The sequence below is a fragment of the Tursiops truncatus genome, chromosome 11, assembly GCF_011762595.2.
Source record: "Tursiops truncatus isolate mTurTru1 chromosome 11, mTurTru1.mat.Y, whole genome shotgun sequence".
NCBI lineage: Eukaryota > Metazoa > Chordata > Mammalia > Artiodactyla > Delphinidae > Tursiops > Tursiops truncatus.
This window is the reverse complement of record NC_047044.1, coordinates 92,871,633-92,890,795: the sequence shown is the minus strand read 5'-3', so window position 1 is coordinate 92,890,795 and position 19,163 is coordinate 92,871,633. Positions and strand designations below refer to the sequence as shown.

At 44.6% G+C, this 19,163-nt stretch overlaps 2 protein-coding genes and 1 long non-coding RNA gene across 11 annotated transcripts in view; 2 read left to right on the top strand and 1 right to left on the bottom strand.

Annotated features, from left to right (window-relative positions):
* CREBL2 (cAMP responsive element binding protein like 2) overlaps window positions 1-3,615 on the top strand; it is a 56,849-nt gene extending 53,234 nt beyond the window's left edge. The window contains exons 4-5 of one of the 3 annotated variants that reach the window (XM_019937523.3): window positions 1,670-1,745; window positions 2,732-3,615. In XM_019937523.3, coding sequence (XP_019793082.2) covers window positions 1,670-1,745; window positions 2,732-2,741 — 86 coding nt within the window. In that variant the 3' untranslated portion in view covers window positions 2,742-3,615. Of the gene's footprint in view, window positions 1-1,669; window positions 1,746-2,609 lie in introns of all 3 variants that reach the window. The other 2 variants (XM_019937534.3, XM_073789031.1) reach the window with 2 other exon arrangements.
* GPR19 (G protein-coupled receptor 19) overlaps window positions 1-16,675 on the bottom strand; it is an 84,096-nt gene extending 67,421 nt beyond the window's left edge. For 2 of the 7 annotated variants that reach the window (XR_004529029.2, XR_004529028.2), the window contains exons 1-3: window positions 16,112-16,655; window positions 15,402-15,616; window positions 2,888-3,044 (exon numbers count right to left, since the gene is read on the bottom strand). The gene's annotated coding sequence lies outside the window, so the exon portion shown is untranslated. Of the gene's footprint in view, window positions 1-2,887; window positions 3,045-15,401; window positions 15,617-16,111 lie in introns of those variants that run through there. The other 5 variants (XR_012324524.1, XR_002176841.3, XR_004529027.2 and 2 more) reach the window with 4 other exon arrangements.
* Window positions 13,821-14,655, top strand: LOC117314284 (uncharacterized). The gene is made up of 2 exons (XR_004529030.2): window positions 13,821-13,920; window positions 14,363-14,655. It is a non-coding gene; the product is annotated as an uncharacterized lncRNA (long non-coding RNA).
* Window positions 16,676-19,163: the final 2,488 nt, after the last annotated feature.

Genomic DNA, 19,163 nt, shown 5'->3' with positions numbered 1-19,163 from the left:
CTGAGAAGGCCGGCAAGCGTGCGGTGGGCAGGCAGCACTGGCCTGGCTGTACCTTGCTTCCAGCAGGGCTGGTTCTTGTCCACCCCTCATTCACTCCAGGTCACACTAAAGACCAGGAGGATGAGTAGACAGGATTCAAGGACCCAAACCGTAACCACAAACCCCACTCTTAATGCTCCTTAATGACTTAATCAGATGGAAAAAGAATAGAATAGGTTATATTTGTGTATATTATCAGGAGGGGTGACTATTTTAAGCCAGGTTAGACTGCTAACTTAAATTCAAATCCTAAGCAACCTTTCAAGATGCCCTGAGACAATCTTTCGTACTCAGGTCCTAATTGCCACCGTGTGGAAAAGGCAGTCTGGCTCAACCCACTCTGACTCTGAAGATCCCATGGTTCTCCAGGGAGGAGTCTTGTAGTCCTACCGGGTGGGCTCTTGGTGAAGTGTTCTAGCGACCGGGAGGCACAGCTGATTAGGGCAGGATTGCCTGGGGCAGGAGCTGACCTTCTCACGACATTCACTCTCAACCCAAGGTGAACTATTTCAACACGGGGAGACGGTGCCAGGCAAAACATCAGAGGAAAATGAGACTATTTGGGGTGCTCCCATGTACATGTAAATAAAAATATCAGGAGAACTTCATTCTAAATATAAATAAAATGTCAGGGGGATTGGTAATAACCAGGAAGTCATTTATGGATCCTTCTGGAACTCTAGTCTGCTATTGCTCCAGGGTCTGTCTGACTAGCATATGTACATTTCAGACATAATATTGACTGTTGCCAAGTTCTCTCCTACTACACTTTTACCTCCTCACTATCCTCCCCATAAAAGCATGCAAAACAAAATAGGCATGGGCCCCCAGAATGCTGTCAGTCTTGAGTCTTCCCATTCTTCATTCACAAGGGTACATTGAGATGATATCATAAACGGGCTGGGTGCTAAGCCCTAGAAATCCAGAGATGGAAGGAGATGGTCCCTTCTGTCCAGAAGCTGACTTCGGATGACTATAGTAGCTAGCGTTAAGTGTACTTGTTCCAGGGAAATGCTGATTTCAGCAGGGATCAAATCTAAGAACTAAAGTTCAATAAAGTTTAAGGTGTCAAGGGGACTCCTTCCTCTCAAAGTATTCTTCAATTGAAACCATGAAGGAAACACTTTATATAGTGAGGAATTTCACAAATTTTGGACTCCTACCCCCTTTTCTTCCTCTTTGTATCTCTGACCTAGTAACTTCTCTAAGTTTTCCCACAGCATATAAGAATGAGATCAGTCATCTTTTCTTGTCAAGGGCCAAAAGGGAAACTACACAGACCAACAGGAGGTAACCCTTATATTTCAGATATTTCCAGAAGTTAAAAAAAATTCCTCTTTTCCCCTTAAAAACCTAAATTAATTTGCAAAAAGAGAGAGATCTATTCCCTATTTTAAAGTATGATAATATTATTTTAAAGCAATAAATCCAGTCAGTTTGATAACATAGTTTGTGTTTATAATTTCAGAAGTTTTTAATCTATTTATTTTATTTTGAAAACCAGGTAAGTACTGTTAATATGCTTAGGCTGGTCTTATTACTAGGTCCTGAGGATGGAAGAATGTTTCTAGGTTTGATTAAAAAAAAAAATGAACCATGATGTAATTTTAGATTTCTTTTTTTCCTTTAGACATCATTTGGTCACCATTGCAATACAGTGTTTTACCACCAGATATCTATACAGCACAAGGGGAAGAGAAGAACAGGTAATTACTTACTGGGTTATTTGGGGGTACAGAATGTGACTACTGGGATAATTCAAGATTACTATAGATTTCACTGGGGGTCTGTTTTAGCCAGGAAAGCTGATTCAATGTTCTAGTAGCATCAGCTGAACAAAACTTGTAGCCAAATCAACTGTTGACATCATTTGAAATAATAGGAGCAGGGAAGCAGCATAGTTAAGTGGTTAAGATCATGGACTCTAGGGTCAAGTTTCTTGGGTCCAAACCCTGTTTCTCCTATTTGCTAGCTGTGTGACCTTGGGAAAATTCCCTAACTTCTCTGTGCCTTAGTTTCTTCGTCTCCAAAATGTGGGTACTAATAATAACTCCCCCAGAGGGTTATATAAGGATTAAATAACTGATTGTGCTTAGAATGATGCTTTACACATAACAAGAACTTTACAAGTATTCGTTAAATAAAGACAAAATAAAATGTAAATCTGCTAGCTCGTCTCTTTGTGCTGGATAGAAATAGTCAAAGATATCAAGATTTGAGCGCATGGCAGAGTCTTTTAGCCTGTAACTTTGGAAGATTCCTTTGAGAACTTCCTGGAAGCCTTCTTGGTAGCTATTCTGAAAGATATGGAATTTGGTGACAGTCTACTGTCCCTAAGAGAGCTGGAAACAATCACAAGCACTCCTGGTATCAGGAACATCAGAAGGAAGACGATCACACAGCACAAAGAAACAGCACGCCAGCCCACCCAGGCTCCCTAAGCCACTGCCAATAACCTCGGGGAACATGGGCACAGAATAAGCAGCTGAAAAAGGATGAAACAGGATTTTATTGCAGTGACAATGAAATCTGGCTGGTGTCAGTAATATTATCTTTTTCCCTCTTTCCAGGATTCAGTGAAAAGAATGCTTTTCAGCAATGAGTGCTTTGTTTTATTAATTATCACTATATACAACTCCCATCTCGTTTTTCTTCAACAGGCAGTGACTGTGGTGAATTGTTCATTTTACAGAACTACCTAGGCATCTTTTCTGGACCTGTGACAAATCTAAAGCCCCGAACCAGCGTCTAAGCCGGGACAAAATCTCGAAATTGTCTGGAAAACAGAAGGTATTATGTCCTCTGAGCCAAATTTCAGCCACAAAACCGCGGGATCTCTAGCACATACCTTCATCCGGACTTAATTTCAGAGACGGTCTCCTTGGGTCTTCTTGGTCAGGAACAGCCCTTGCAGAGGAGTTTGGAGAATGCCATAAACCACCAGGGAAGCTTGGGAACACATCCATATCTGTCCTCTGCCTTCCCCTTGGCTCAGAGCCTGCTTCCTGGTAGGAAGACAAGATGACGCTGTGCAGGGTTGACTGTTAAACCATCTTCCCGCCCCCAGCCCCACTCTCTTGGTGCCCCTCCCTTCTCCTTTCCAGGGCTCTGGAATGTGTCACATGGGAAATGGATCATGTGGCTCCAGGGGAGAATGTGGCCGGCTTCTCTCTCCCTTCCCCCACTTTTCCTTTCGGGAGCATAGCAGCAGAAATCTCCGACCTGATTGGCTCGGACCAAAAATCTCCACATGAAAAGGGGAAGATTCAACCACCCAAACCTCCAGGCTTCTCCGCTTTCTTTTTTGTTTTATTTTTCATCTGAACATTTTTCCTGGGCATTCAGAATTGCTTGGAAGGGAAGGAAAGAATGCTTTCTCCCCAGGCCGTCTCCTTCTTTCTTATCATCAGTACCCTAACATGGCAAGGTGTTCCCTAACCTCCCTCCAGAGCCCCCTTGGCACATCTGAGACAATCAAGTGTTCAGCACCACGGACAGCATTACACCCCCTTCAGAGCTCCTTAAAGCCATTTGTCTATTTCACTCTCAGGTAAATAAAAATATTCAAAAAATGTTTCCCCTGAGGTCTTGTGTCTAAATACTAAATATACATCAGGCTATATATATGTAAGGCTCCAACCTCCCCTACTATCAACTTACTGTAACCTTATAAACACAAATATAATTTTTACATATCATTAAACCTAAAAAGACCATCCCATGTCTACCTCCCCGGCCCCATCCCACCACCCATCCCCACCCTTTAAACATGCTCCATGTTTTTTGGGGGGAGGGGAAATTCTCATTACACAGTTTACCATATGCCCATATATCTACGCTCACAGGCACAGTGACAGACAAACGTTTGAGTGTGCACGTCCAGATGTCTTTAGTCCCATCCCTAGGCCTCAGGCAGGGCTGAGTTCTCCAACTCAGAGAGGGAGCCCGGCAGGAGCAGTTTTGTGCAGGGTCTTTCCTGCTTCACTGACGTCCCGGTTGCCATGGTAACTGTTGAAGGGGATGATTTCGTTCAGAACCAGTCACCATGGGACCCTACTGACTAAAGAAAGGAAGAGGGAACAGGACTGAATTGCAGAGGACTTTCAATTAGCATTTGCAGAGCCAAATTTACCTAATGGGCCCTTTCTTTACTGAATTGTTGTTGACCCTAAATCTTGAAAGGCTTCTAGGAATTAGTATGGACTCTGCAATGGTAACTCCCCCCATCCTCCACTGCTTCTTTCCTTAAAAATCTATTTAGGTGCAACTAAATGAAAATGCCAGCTTCACAGAACGACTGTGGCATGCCACCACAGAGCACAGGGAAGAACACAGGAAACGTATTTCTTCTCAGGCTGAGGCTTCTGACTTTTATGAGGCCATTTATCTAAGTCGAACAGTCTTAATTTAAGGGGATACTTTAGAACCACACCTGAACCAGGAACAATTTGTGAATGCTTTACAATTGTATAGCAGAAAAGATAAATATGGTTTAACGTGCCTTGCTGGATTATTTTGAATAAAAATAAATTTGAATAATAAGGTCAATCCCTTGGATAGCATTTGGACTATCCCAAGTCAGGAACTTAAGCTAGCTATGCACTTGTCTCATTAGGCATGCATAGAGCTGATTGTTTCTAACTCAGAATCCTAAGCATGGCAATTCTGAATATTTATTTTGAGGGATAGAAATGCTGACTTTCAATGTGCAATAATGCAAACTCTATAAGAAAAGAGGTAGCATACAGGAGCTGGAGTATAATTTCAGGAAACTGAAGTGCCTTCCTGGTCCAACATCCACAGCTTAAGACATGTTTACATCTTTTATTTTAGGATAAGAATCAAGTTAATTCTAGTTTTTCTATGTAAGACTCACAGAGAAATTCAACTCTGTTAGTTCTAATATTTGTCACTTTCAGAAAATTCATTTATCAGGAAAGCTGGATATGTGTTTGAAGAAAGCTTTAGAGAACCAGCCAGATGGTTACTTAAGATATCACCTCTCTTCTTTTAGTGAATGATAACAGCAACAACAAAACCGGCTAACATGTATCATGCACCAGGTATTCAGTACATGATGTCATTTAATCCTATCAAACCATGAAACAGGTACTATTATTAACATTCCTGTTTTACAGACGAGGAAACTTACAGAAGATAAGTAACATGCCCAAAACCACACCACTAGTTAGTGTGGGAGCTAGGATTGAGGAGTATTTAATATGACTCCAGAGCAGGCATATTATATGATACGAATCTGTATCATGGATAATGGACTCGATCAAAATAACTTGTCAATTTAATGTGACTGATGTGATTCATTACTATGGGCCTCTGACAGAAGAAATCAAAAAGATTTCTTTGGGCTTCCCTGGTGGCGCAGTGGTTGAGAGTCTGCCTGCCGATGCAGGGGACACGGGTTTGTGCCCCGGTCCGGGAAGATCCCACATGCCGCGGAGCGGCTGGGCCCGTGAGCCATGGCTGCTGAGCCCGCGCGTCTGGAGCCTGTGCTCCGCAACGGGAGAGGCCACAACAGTGAGAGGCCCGCGTACCGCAAAAAAAAACAAAAAAACAAAAAGATTTCTTTAAATCATTTGAGATGCAAAAAAAAAAAAGGCCAAATTATTCATTCTTTTTAGGATGATTGTATGTGTACATCACAGCTTAGTGATAAAATAATAAAAACGATTTTATAAGGAATCATAATCTGAAATATTATTGATGGCTATAAAACATGTTATGTAATATACTTATTCTGTTAAAAATATTAAATTTATAATCACCAAACTTATTCCCAGCCATTGGGAAGAAAATAGCTGTCTTCTATTCAAACCCATAAAAATCCCATAATACTGTGTAGTTAGGGTAATATTTTGAAAATAATTTATGTGATTCTTTTCCCCTCTGCCTGCCTGGGGAATCGATTTGCCTTGGGGATAGGGAATGTGGCACTGTTCAGAAATTATAAAAGTAATGGAAAGAAAGAAGGCAATAATATTCAGCTTCTGAAATTCAAAATAGGAGTGTACAGCAAGACAATAGGCTTGAAATCCAAGCTACCGTTTTGAAAGCCATTCTCAAAATTCCTTTATTTGTCATCAACCAAATATGGAAGACTTTGCTCAGACTGTTTGGTACCATAGAGCAGGCCTTCACACTGAGGCAGGCAAAAACTTTCCAAGGGGTTCCAGAGCCTGCAGGCAGTTCTATCGGAATTTCTAGATTCTCAACTTCCACAAGCTGACTTTCCTGAGAACTGGTGCAGTCAAGATGCCATGCTCGTTCTTGGTTCCCATCTAGTAGTTTTTCTTCCCTTTTACCATAGATTGGTGAACCTCTCACCCACCTCTACCTCAAATCCTACAATGGTGAACTGCCTGGATTTTAAAAAGCCCTGGGAAACAAGCAAAGAAACAACTGGAAATATTGAGGATGCTGTTGAGATATTAGTGAACTCAATAATTGAGTTAACGCATCCTTTTAAGAAACAAGAGCTTTCCAATTGCTTTAAACAAAACTGAAAGCAAACCACTATCCAATTGTCCACTGAGAGAGTCATTACAACAGTTCTCTTAAAAAAAAGCTCTTTTTACAAAAGAATGACAGCTAATAAAGGCAGAATATAATAGTTAGAACACCATTTCTACAGGCCGCAGTGAAATAACTGATTCAGGCAAGGACCACAGCAGGTATTCAAACTATGAGATGAAAAGTTGTTGGGAACAGGTTGTTTGTACGTTATTTACAAACTGCAAAGGGAAATGTGTACTTTTTCAAGGGTGAGACTGGCAGGGGCTCACCATCTTAACCAAGTGACCAAATTTAGCATCACTAACCTAACAGTGGGACAACCTGAAATCAGTGCCTAACATAAAGCAAGGTGACCTACCCAACATTACTAATGAAATATTCTTTCTAAAAGCATTTAACCTGAATCTAATCAAACCTCTAGACAGAGTGCCCAGTTTGGGGGCGGGGGGAAAGGCAGGGGTTGGAGAAACAGATTAAAGATATCATGAGAAAATAATTGACCAAAATGAGAAAACAAAATATTCTACAAGAGAACTAGTCTGGACTTATCAGAAAGTCAATGTTGTGAAATAAGAAGGGTGAGCTATTATTAAAGAGACTAAAGAAAACCAATTGCAAAGCATGTAATTTGATGAGATGCTGACTGGGGAGGGAGGGAGAATTGGTATAAAAAAGCTCTAAAATATTTTGTGGAAATTAGGGAAATTTGTCTTGTGAACTGGATATTAGATGGTGTCATGGAATTATTATTTCTATTAGGTGTGAGAAACGAATTGTGGTTAATAAGTGGATTTCCTTATTCTTAGGAGATGCTGAAGTATTAAGGATAAAGGGTCGAGACAAATGCAAGTTACCCACAAATGGTTCAACAACAACAAAAAATATGTACGCACATAATCAGAAAGGGAAAGTAAATACGGCAAAACATTAACTGGCGAAATCTGGGTGAAGAGTGTATGGGTGTTTACTGTACTTACTTTCAATTTGTTGTCTTAATGAAAATAAAAAAGTAATAAATTCTGCTCTGTGGTGAAAAAGGACATGCCACATGGAAAGTAAGAGTCTCTCCCTTGGGCTTCCCTGGTGGCGCAGTGGTTGAGAGTCTGCCTGCCGATGCAGGGGACACAGGTTCGTGCCCCGGTCTGGGATGATCCCACATGCCGCGGAGCGGCTGGGCCCGTGAGCCATGGCCGCTGAGCCTGCGCGTCACTGGGCCTGACCTCTTTCTAGACCAAAGGCGGATATGAGTGCATTCATTTTCTCTTGTAGTTGTTTCAAATTACCACAAACAGTAGCTTAAAACAACACAAATCTATTATCTTACAGTACTACAGGTCAGAAATCTAACATGGGTCTTACTGGGCTAAGATTATGGTGACAGCAGGGCTGTGTTCTTTTCTGAAGGCTACACAGGGAGAATCTGTTTCCTTGCCACCCACATTCCTTGGCTCGTCGTAGCCCCCTAACTCCTAACTTCAAAACCAACAACCTTGTATCTCTCTAACCATTATTCCACAGTCACATCTCCCTTTGTCTGACCTCAGACTGGAAAGTCACTTGATTGGGCCCGCCCAGATAATCCAGGATAATCTCCCCTCTCAAGGCCCTTAACTTAGTCACATCTACAAAGTCCCATTTGCCCTGTAAGGTAACACAGTCACAGGTTCCGGGTGTTAGGGTGAATATCTTCAGGGGTCCTTACTCTGCGTACCACAGTAAGTTACCTCCATGCTGAGAGGGGCACCCAGGGCAAGAGCTCTCTGCCTTTGCTCCCCTCTGGGGACCACTGCCTAGGCCCCTCACACCTCATCCTCTGCACTCTGCATGGCCGTTCGGGCCAATGGCAAGTTTCTCACAGTGTACGTAGGCATACAGAGCAGTCAACTGTCCCAAGTGTTTCCGGTTCCCTTGAAGCATGGATGTTCAACTAACAGCCAGGGGGCCTGCCGTGGTCAGGTGAGGTGACTCCACAGCCGGGGCCAAGGGGAAAAGAGTCCCCAAGGGGAGGAGGCCGATTCTCCCTGTGGAGATTTGCCTGAAGCCAAAAATGGGCCATGAATTCACCAGCTGCAGGCTTCAGCATTGCAGGCCAGCAGGTTCCCCAGCGCTCAGGCCAGCGAGGGGCATCATGCCGGAACCCTGCCAGTGCACACTCTAGGTCCAGAATGAAGTCGGGGATACCCCCCTCTCAGCAATTCCACAAGGATGTGTATGTTACCCCTCCCCACCCTCCATTCAAATGGATGTTATCTTCAGAGAGGATGACAGGACCTCCTTGGGAGGCATTATGAAAGAGAAAACATTTTTACCCAAAGGAGACTTATACTATTTAAAGAAACCACTTAAGAAATGAAATTGAACTATACCTGAGACTGAATTGGACACTTTGCCTGGTTTTTTTTCTCTCTAACCTAACAGTTGTGATGGTTTTAAAATATGTCCACAAATTTTTGATATGCCTCCCTTCAAATGGTGACATCTAATACTACTTCCCTTGAACATGGGCCAGACTCATAACCTGCTTCCAGTGAAGAGAATGTGGCAGGAGTGATTCTCTGTAATGTCCGAGGCGAGATTATCATAAGGACAGTTTCTGCCTGGCTCTCTGCCTCTTGGATTGCTCAGCCCCCATGTCGTAGGGACACTAAAGCTGTCTTGTGAAGAGGCCCACGCAGGGAAAACTGAGGCCTCTCACCAACCAGCACCAACTAGCAACAGGGCAGTGAGCCACCTGGCAACAGATCCTCCGGCCCTATCAAGCGACTGCAGTCCAGACATCTTGACCTCTACTTTGTGAGGCCCCAGGCCAGAACTGCCCAGCTAAGCTGCTCCCAAATTCGTGACCCACAGAAATTAGGAGATAATGTTTATTATTAAGTTCCTAAGTTTGGGGGGATTTTGTTATGCAGGTAACTTAGAGATAACTTATACACAGGTGAAAACTACAGAAAACAATGACGAGAACTACCTTTTCTTGGCATATTCGAGCTGCAGTGAGTTACATGTGTCCATGCTGCATAGGTGTGTTCCTCTTGTGGAAAGCATGTGGTTTTATTAGGCCAAGAACAGGAGGAAGGGGAGAGCACAACTAGCCACATTAGAGTGCTGTCTACGGGGAAAAAAGAAAGCCACTGAGGTGGAGGTGGATTTATTATAAAGACTCAGAAGAAGTGCAGGGAACCGAAGAACAGGAAGTGGCAGTTAGACCACAGATGGGACTGAAGGAAGGGACAGAAAGCTGTCAGAGCCAAGAGACACTGACTCCATCTCTTTCTCTCAGGCTACGGGACCAACTGTCCCCTATTTTCTCTCTCTTAATTAGCTGCATTCACCTGCTTCTCTTTTGCAATCAGCTGGTTCTGATTACTGGCCCCCAAATGGTGACCTCGGCTCTGAAAGTTACATGACCTTACAAGTTCAATGCTCCTATTTAAATGGCCCAGTCTCAATTAAAAATAGAACTACCATATGATCTAGCTATCCAACCTCTGGGTATATACCTAAAGGAAATAAGATCACTGTCTTGAAGAGATATCTGCATTCCCATGTTCATCGAAGCATCATTCACAATAGCCAAGATATGGAAACAAACTAAGTGTCTGTTGACAGATGAATGAATAAAGACAATGTGATATACAAATACACTTCACATGCACGCACACACATAATGGAGTATTATTCAGCCTTAAAAAAGAAGGAAATCCTGTCATTTGTGACAGGGTGGATGAACCTGGAGGACATTATATTAAGTGAAATAAGCCAGACACAGAGAGACAGATACTGCATGGTCTCACTTATATGTGGAATCTAAAAAAGTTGAATTCACAGTAACAGTGAGTAGAATGGTGGTTACCAGGGCTGGGGGATTGCGGGAAATGGGGAGATACTGGTGAAAGGGTACAAACTTTCAATGATAAGATAAATAAGTTTTGGAGACCTAATATACATACAGCATGGTGACTATAGTTAATAATAGTTGTATACTCAAAATTTACTGAGAGATTTCAAGTGTTCTCACCACACATACAAAAATGGTAACTATGTGAGATGGGGTGTTAGCTTGATTGTGGTCATTTCACAATGTGTATGTATATCAAAACATCATATACTTTAAATATACACAATTTTTATTTGTCAATCATATTTCAGTAAAGCTGGGGAGAAAACATATGACCCAGGCTCTCAATGTTCTGATCTAAATTCTTAGGAGGCAGAGTCTGTTTGACTCAGCTTAAGTCGGATACAGAGCGGATCCAACCAGCTGTAGGCACTGGGATGGAGCAGAGTTCCTGTGCTACCCCTCAACACTCTCTAACAAATCTGGCAAATTTTATAAAGGGGAAGGACAAGGAGAGGGAGGAAGTGACTGACAGAGGAAATGACTGGCATCTTAGTGTGTGTGTGTATGTGCTTTTAAAATTCCATGACCTCTCTCCACTGGTGAGCCTGCCAACAGGCACAACACCTTTGGCCTCCATGTCACCTCCGTTTGAATCACCCACCTGAATACGCATATCCTTCACACTGCCTGGGTTTTCCCACATGGACACCATGCTGTGTCACGCTCCCACAGGTTAGACCTGAAGCAGTTTCCTCTGCCGTGTCCACCTGGGGAACACCTATTCCCATCTCAAACCCTGCTGCCTTTCATCTTCTCTGAGGTTCTAGGTCCCTCTTAGCCCCACCCCCTCCAAAATAAGTTACTCACACCTTCTTTCTTACTATAGTACTTCTTTAATTTTCACATATATTACTTCTTTTATTGTATACATTATATTGCATTGTGTTCATAGATTCCTATAGGGAGCAATGTCATTTAATTCATCTTTAGACCTCTAGGATCTCAAAAACAAAGTAGGTTCTCAACAACAGTGTTCCAGCACACTGAACAAGCATGATTTCAGGGACTAACTTAAAGCAACTTAATTTTTATTTCCCACTGTCCCAGTGAAAACACTCTGTAGTGCCTGGTACTCCCATCCCTGAATGAAAACCTGAGCTGCCCCATTCCTTTTTATGGTCACTTTTAGGTAAGAAAAGTTAGTAATTAAAATTTCCAGTCCAGTATCATAGTCGAAATTTGCCCCCTGACTTACAGTTAAGGCTTTCCCCTTCCCACCAGTTTGCAGCCGCTGTACCCGGGAAAGCTGACGTTCAGGCAAAGAGTGGAGCCACGTCCCTCTCTCCCTGGTTTGCCTGTCTACCAGCACTCCAACAACTCCACTCAAATATCCTCTGCAGCAGCCTTTCCCAGTCTTCCTCGTGACTCCTTTATGCCCCTGATATGGGTGAGAGTTTAAAAGCAGTCTAATCAGTTCTCAGCCTCCTACATCTTGCAGAGTCCTACAGAGCAGTCTGTCTCTGGTATTTCTTGTCACAGGGTCTCAGAAAGCACTCCTGTTCTGACATACTTTTATAACCGTTTAACTAAACTGTCAGCACTTGGGATTTTTCTACCTCGAACTTTCAATAGGTCTCCCTCCTCACCCCAAGTCTCCTATCCTTCTACCCCATTCCACTCCTCACTTCTGCATCCACCCACTTCCATAACCTCTAGTTATTGACCCCTGCAGAGTCTCTGAATCCTGTCTTCTTACCTAGGCAACAATGTCTGGCCATTTCACCAACGCTCTTGCTAGGGATTAAACTCATGTGCTTCTCAAGAAAAGGGATGCAGTGAAAGACAGATTACTCCCTCCCCTTTTGGCAGAAGATACTCCTGGCCATTACTGCCACGTTTGGGTCTTGGCATCAGTGACTGAAGTAGTATGGCGGTTTCAACTTCTAAATTACTTGTATCTCTAGAAACCAGAGTCGCCCTAAAAGAAAGTACCTTGTCTCTTAGAACCTCACATCCTTGACCCAGACACGCCGTCCCTCCTATTCTAACTGATTCTCTACTCACTGAAAGTCTGCAAAACAGACTTGATCCTCACCTTTCTCACCTGTTAGTACTGACAGGACCATTTGTGTAGTCAGAGCAGCCACATCAACCCTATGAGGCTCTGGGAAGAGGCTTCCTCATCAATGGCCTTTCCGCTGGAGAACACCCACGTACATACATGTCAACGATGACTCGATGTCCCTCCCCAACCAGTGGAGCAACTGTAAAAGGTCCCCGCACCCCACTACTGCAGTCCGTCATGCTCATGGCCCAAGATCCACACCGCAGTAAAGCAATAAAGACATCACCGTCTGTCACCGCTGTTAAATTAGCACCACGCTCTAACCGACTGAGCTAACCAGCCAGAACTGTGTCACCTGTGCTAATCAAAGGCCCAACTTAGGAGGCCAAAGTCCTCCATCTCTGCAGTAAATCCTGTGTATTCCTGGGGCCTGTATTAATGACCTCATCACTGACCTTTCCCAAATCACGATGCTTACCACCTTCTTATCATAGTGCCCTCTCTCCTGAATAGAGCTCACTATGCCCTACTCATCGGCCCATCTCAAGCTCTAGCCCTTATACCTCTAGAAAATTTTCAAATATATAGCTATTCAGACAAGTGGTCTTAAACCACAGGCCTAACTTCTTTTCTCCTCCTGCTTAAAGCAGTGGTTCTCAACTTTAGCAGCAAAATGAAGAGCTTTAAAAAATACTGATGCCCAGTTTCCACTCCCAGAGATTCTGATTGAATTGGTCTAGGGTGAAGCCTGGGCATTAGGACTTTCTAAAGCTCCCCAGCTGAGTCTACTGTGGAGGCAAGGCGAAGAATCTGTCTTAAGGCTCTCTGAATATGGATGCATCCATGCTACACAGAACATCCACATTTTGGTGAGGAGATGGCACGCGTAAATGTGGTGGGAGGCTCAGGGCAGAAACTGTTGATCATATTCTACATATCAAGTTCTACGCTAGTAACTCATGCAGTCTTTTCAACTGTACCTCATTTCCTCTTTACAGTCATCCTATGAGGTAGGCACTATTGTCCTTATTTGACATATAGGGAAACCGAGGCCCAGAGAGGGCACACAGAGTGACTGGTATGCTCAAGTGTCAAACCCTTTCTGTGACACCATCCTGAAGAGGTCACGCCTCTTACAGCTGGATGACCCTGTAACGGAGCGCCGCAGGGCGCAGCCCTTAGCCCTCCGCCTTTGCTGCCCACCATCACCCCGCACCCCGTTACCAGGCAACGGTTACCGGGAGATCATTAACGCCGGGGGTTGGAGCCTCAGCGAGAGGTCTTGCTCAGCCATTGGTCGGCACCACAGACGGCCCCATTCAGCCATTGGTCGGCGCTGCCGTGGGCCCCGCCCCCAAGCGAGCAACTGTCAAGGAGCCACCGTTTGAGGGGCGTTTTTGAGCCCACGGTCGGCGGAGCGGTGGTCGTCCACTTGGAGAGTGAGGTAAGAGGCCGATCCCAGCCTTCTCCCCGGGGCCCTCCAGCTCACCCGGCCTCGGGCTGGCAGACGAGCTGGGGGGCCCAGGGAACAGGCTGGGGGTGTGCCCTGCAGGGCTCCAGAGCCTCGCCAGGACCGCCCACGGGCCGGGCCCAGGCCCTGAGGCTGCGGTGACCCTCTCCCCCATCCCCGCCTCTGCGACCGAATGGCAGCGGCAGTCTGCATGGGACACAGTTCGCGGAACCTGGCCCCCACTGTTTACGCGGCCTGAGGAGCCTGAGGGCCAGCTGGGCCCTGGGCGCCTGGCTGCCTCAGCGATGACAACTGGGCAGGGTCTGGGGACCTGGCCCGGAGGGAGCCACCGTCTGAGATCTGCCTCTTCAGCCTGGGCACTGGTGGGAGGAGCCAGACTGGGTGCTGGACTAACCGCCCCTCTTCTCTCCACCAGGCCTGGACCTCGGAGGGCGAAAGTCGTGCCTTGGGACCTTCCCCTTTTCTTGTCAGAACAGAGAGTAACATTTGTTTTGGTGGAGATTTACAGGAACATCGTGACCTGACCATGACCTGACCTCAAGGACAAAGGCTCTGACACCAAGAAGTGTGCACCAACTAGCCACGCCCCTCCCTCGCCTTTCCTATAAAAGGGCTTTGCTGATTGCTTTCAGGGAGTTTGGGGTTTTTTAAGGCGTGAGCCACCCACCTCCTTGCATGGCCCTGCAATAAACCGTTCTGTGTTCCAGACTCCAGCATTTTGGTATTGTGTGGCCTCACTGTGCGTCGGGCACACAGGATTTGCGTTTCGGTAACAATCCCACTCCCCCCAAAAACAGGCGCCAGCGCAGAAACCCTAGTCTATTGCATCCATGGATATATTTTTTTTCCTGGAACATTTTCCCATGAACTCCACACATACAGCCCAGTTACTAGGCTATACTTTAGGCTGCCAAAATGAGGCGAAGTGCTCCAGGCAGAACTTCTTGATAGGAGACTACTAGGTCTGGGCCTTTATTAAAGTACTTCCACTCTATTGACCGATACCTGGATCCTTCTCCCTCACTGCTAACTTAAACCCTGCGCCTTTCTATACTGAGTTTTTCTTACAGATGAAGCTATATTGCTTACCTACAAGCCATTCCTTTGCTGGTCTACTAAAACCATGTATTCCACCGTTCCTCTGCCTTGTACTACAGACAGTACACAGAGCATCAAAATATACTGCCTAAGCTGCATACGACTGCTGCTAACATCAAGATGGGGCTCTCGGGGCTTCCCTGGTGGCGCAGTGGTTGAGAGTCCGCCTGCCGATGCAGGGGACACGGGTTCGTGCCCCGGTCCGGGAAGATCCCACATGCCGCGGAGCGGCTGGGCCCGTGAGCCATGGCCGCTGAGCCTGCGCGTCCGGAGCCTATGCTCCGCAACGGGAGAGGCCACAGCAGTGAGTAGGCCCGTGTACCGCAAAAAAAAAAAAAAAGATGGGGCTGTCATACCTAGTGACCTGGGAGGCTAGCGGCGACAAGTCGGTACTTTTGTTGCGCGCCAGTGTCTTGGTAGCTCAATTCCACCACTTCACTCCATGCAATCCACATTCCGCCTGAGGTATGCTTCGAGGGGCCAAGGGACCCACTGGGAGAGGACACTGTGGGTGGTACCTTTCAGGCGCTGCAGGGCAAACTCCAGTGCTTGCGCAGGTGTCCCACATACCCTGAGAGAGAAAGAGGTCAGATGGGTCAGTTGCCTCAAAACACTTGCAGAATTCTTGACTCCCGTTACCTTAACTGTCCTTCCTCATCCCAACCTCAGCCCCTGCTCACGACTCTGGCTTTCAGAATCCTCCTTGTCCCACTCACTTAGGGACTCCCCTATTTCCACCTCACCCACGAGGAACTAAATGTGGCGCATTTCTGCCTTTCTGTTTACAAACACGCACAGGGTCGCACTATTTGAAGGAAGACGTGCTCTACTGCCCAGAGTTCTGTTTTCCTAGCTTCCCCCCTCCACTGTGCTGCATGGCTACTGCCTTCATGCACAATTTTCCCACCTTCTCCCTCCCACTGCACTACCTTATTTACATTCACATCTTCTCTTGGTCTCCAGAAAAAAAAAATACAAAGAAAACACAAGGTTTTCTTTCTTGGCCCCTCAGATTTGTTCCTCTATGTCGCTCCCAGGGTTATCTTTCCAAACACAGAAAGCTCACCACTCTGGTTTAAAGCCTGGACGGCTCTCCCACGCCCACGCCTTTACTACTCGATTCGCTGAAACCTCCTCACAGAGTTCACGGCCGAAACAGAGCAACGGAAAGGAGTGACGACCGTATAAGCATGTGGAGTTGTGACTGCAAAATCTCGAAGAATGTAGTGTTGTGTGCTCCAATCCATCGCGTCCACGTGAATTAACCTCCGACCTTTCTCGAGGGTCAAATTTGGTTGACTATTACCACCCAAAACGTTTCTAAACGTTTTCGCGCTAAAAATGATCAGTCAAGCGCATGAGCAAACGCCCAGAGGGTGAGGGGGCGTCCGCTGTTCGCGCAGGCAGATCTCGCGATGTTTGGGCCAGCCCGGGGAGTAGTAATGTTTTTTGGGGTGCTTTGAGGCCTATTTACCCCCTCCTCCTCCAGCCCCGATGGATTAATGCTGTCGTCAAATAAAAAAAATCAAGACTCCGCGGCGAGAACAAACGAGGCTAGAAGTAGGCGACACGCCAGCGGCAGGTCTCCGGGGCCGAGGAAGGGCTTTTCTCTACGAGGCCCCGAAGGCCGCACAAGTTGTTCAGAAACAAAATCCAGAAGTCTGTAAAAAATGGAAAAAAGCCAACCAGTTTATCACCTTAGAATGCGGTGTGGAGATTTTTGTTGTTGTTTTTCCACTTTTCACTGTAGGAAAAATCCCATTGGCTGACAACAGACCAAGTTTCCCCCTTCTGCTGCTACTGCGCCTGCGCGGGGCTTTGTTTACTACCTCGGGCGGCCGCTGGGTACCCACTTCAGAGTCCGGAGTCTAAGGTCTTGGTGTGTAGTTCATGATGAAAGTCGCGTTTTCAGCCGGGAGCACGGGTGGGAGGTTAATAACAGGACAGGTTAAGTGTAAACCTGAAACCAGTGAAAATACGAGCCGTAATGAAAACCAATCTCGATCACTTAGAAATCGTTGCCTTTTCAGATCTGTCGTGGAAGAGCTTCATTATGAACGTAATGAAGGTGATAGCACCACTCTAACCATAACTAAGAAGTGGTAAGCAGCAACAGTACTAAACCCAAAAGCGAAGGTCGTATTTAGGTACCTGTTAAAAATATGGACTCCTGTAATGGAAAAGATGCAAATAACACTAACCCTAAGCCCATCTTGCTCAAATTTCGAGCAATACCTGCATAATTAAGAATGACTATTGGAAAAAAAAAAAAAAAAAAGACTCTCGAAGCAGAGTCGAAAAGGGAGCCATGCAAATTTTGAAACTAAAAACAGAGATGACTCTAGAAGCAATAGCCAGAAAAAGCACAAACCAACAAGCAAATTTTCGAAAATGGTTTTAAGTTCCCTTCAGAATCAGTTTCAGGTGGCTTAGAAGGCTATGATACTTACAAAATGAGAAGATCTGGTGAAACTTTGTGTTATAGATATGACTGGATCTGTTTGAAAACAAAGAAAACGCAGGCAAGCTGATTTTTTAAAACTATACTTATGGAAGAATTTCCAGTGATGCGTTTTAATGTGCTCAAAACAGCCTTAAGTAACTGGTAGATTCAGCTAAACCTAGATGTTTATCTTAGAGTTGGATAATAGCATAGATGTTAACAATTTGGAAATTTTGTTGGACTCTGTTAGGTTTTAAATGATGGATTTGAAGACTTTAATTTGTAATAGAAGAAACTTTCTACAAAAGGAAGGTGAAATTTTTAGGTAGCATGAAATTAAGTAGAGGAAAAGTATGGACATGTGTGCAGATGGGGCCAGATTTTGAAGGCTCTGGACACCTCCAGCATGGTTCACAGAGCCTTCACCTTAAAAAATCAGCCTCTGGGTTTTTCTTATTATGTTCGATATGACAGTAAAATTTAGTAAATGTAGCAATTTGGATACTTACCCTTTAAGGCAACAATTTGTACCAAAGTCACAAGGAACTTTAAAATCCTGCTCCGTTATCTAGAGGTACACTCATTTGGTTGAAGTAAGGTGATAGCCGGTTTTCTAAGCCAGGACTGAATTGACATTTTCTTCCTGAAGGAAAAGAAACGTAGATAAGCTGAATTGATTCTTTGTTCGCCTATTAAGGTGATTAAGACTGACTCATAAACACTGCTTACTTTGTCAAGGCAATCAACAACTGTAAAAGAAACTGAATGCTTTTACTGCACGTGATGAGATGGTTCTAATGGAAATAGAGAATGGGAATTGGATGAAGAGTTGATATAGAACCATGAATCCTTTGAGACTACTGGTTCATTTACATGTGATGAAAATGTTAGTGTAAGACTGGTAAGTGGTCAAATAAAACTTCGTCTTTGTTCACTGAAAAAAAAAATCCTTTGATGAGTAAAAGAAACTCACTACTGAATTGGTTATCCATTCAGTCTGTCATACGACTCAGGAGATAGACTTCCAGAATTTCCACAATCAGTAATTACCCTGACATTGTAAAGCAGTGAAAAAAACTGCTGCCATATGCGTCCACATATTTATGTAAACCTGGGTTCTTGAATTATTGTGACCCCAAGATAAGAAATTGCTGATCAGTGAATCTTGTATGCATTCCCAATTACCCAAAATTGGTTGAATCAACACAATATAGTCTTACTTATTAACTGAGTGATAGAACTTTCTTCAAGATAGATAATTTTAAACATTTTTTGAAGTATTAAACATGTGACAGCCAAATTGCAGTGTTTGTGCATGAATCCTTAATGATAAACAAGGGACTTCAAGAAAACTGTGCTCCTGCTTGTAGCTCTGCTCTCTTGCAAGTGTTGGGAGTAATTCCAGCACTCTTGTCACACCTGAAGAAAGAATGTTCCAGTCAGTTGGAAGGGAATCATTAGCAAGGGGGTGGGGGCATATGGGAGAAGAAAGGGTGACTTTGATTGTGAATATTAAGCAATGCCCATTAAGGACATATCTGCTGAAGCACTCTTCCCGCTGTTAGGGAACTCCTCTCCCGCCTCCCTCCTACCCCCATCTTTGCCTGGCTGGCTTCTTCATTGCATTTACATCTCTGTAAGGAATTCTGCCATCTTCAACATACCAGAGTCTTCT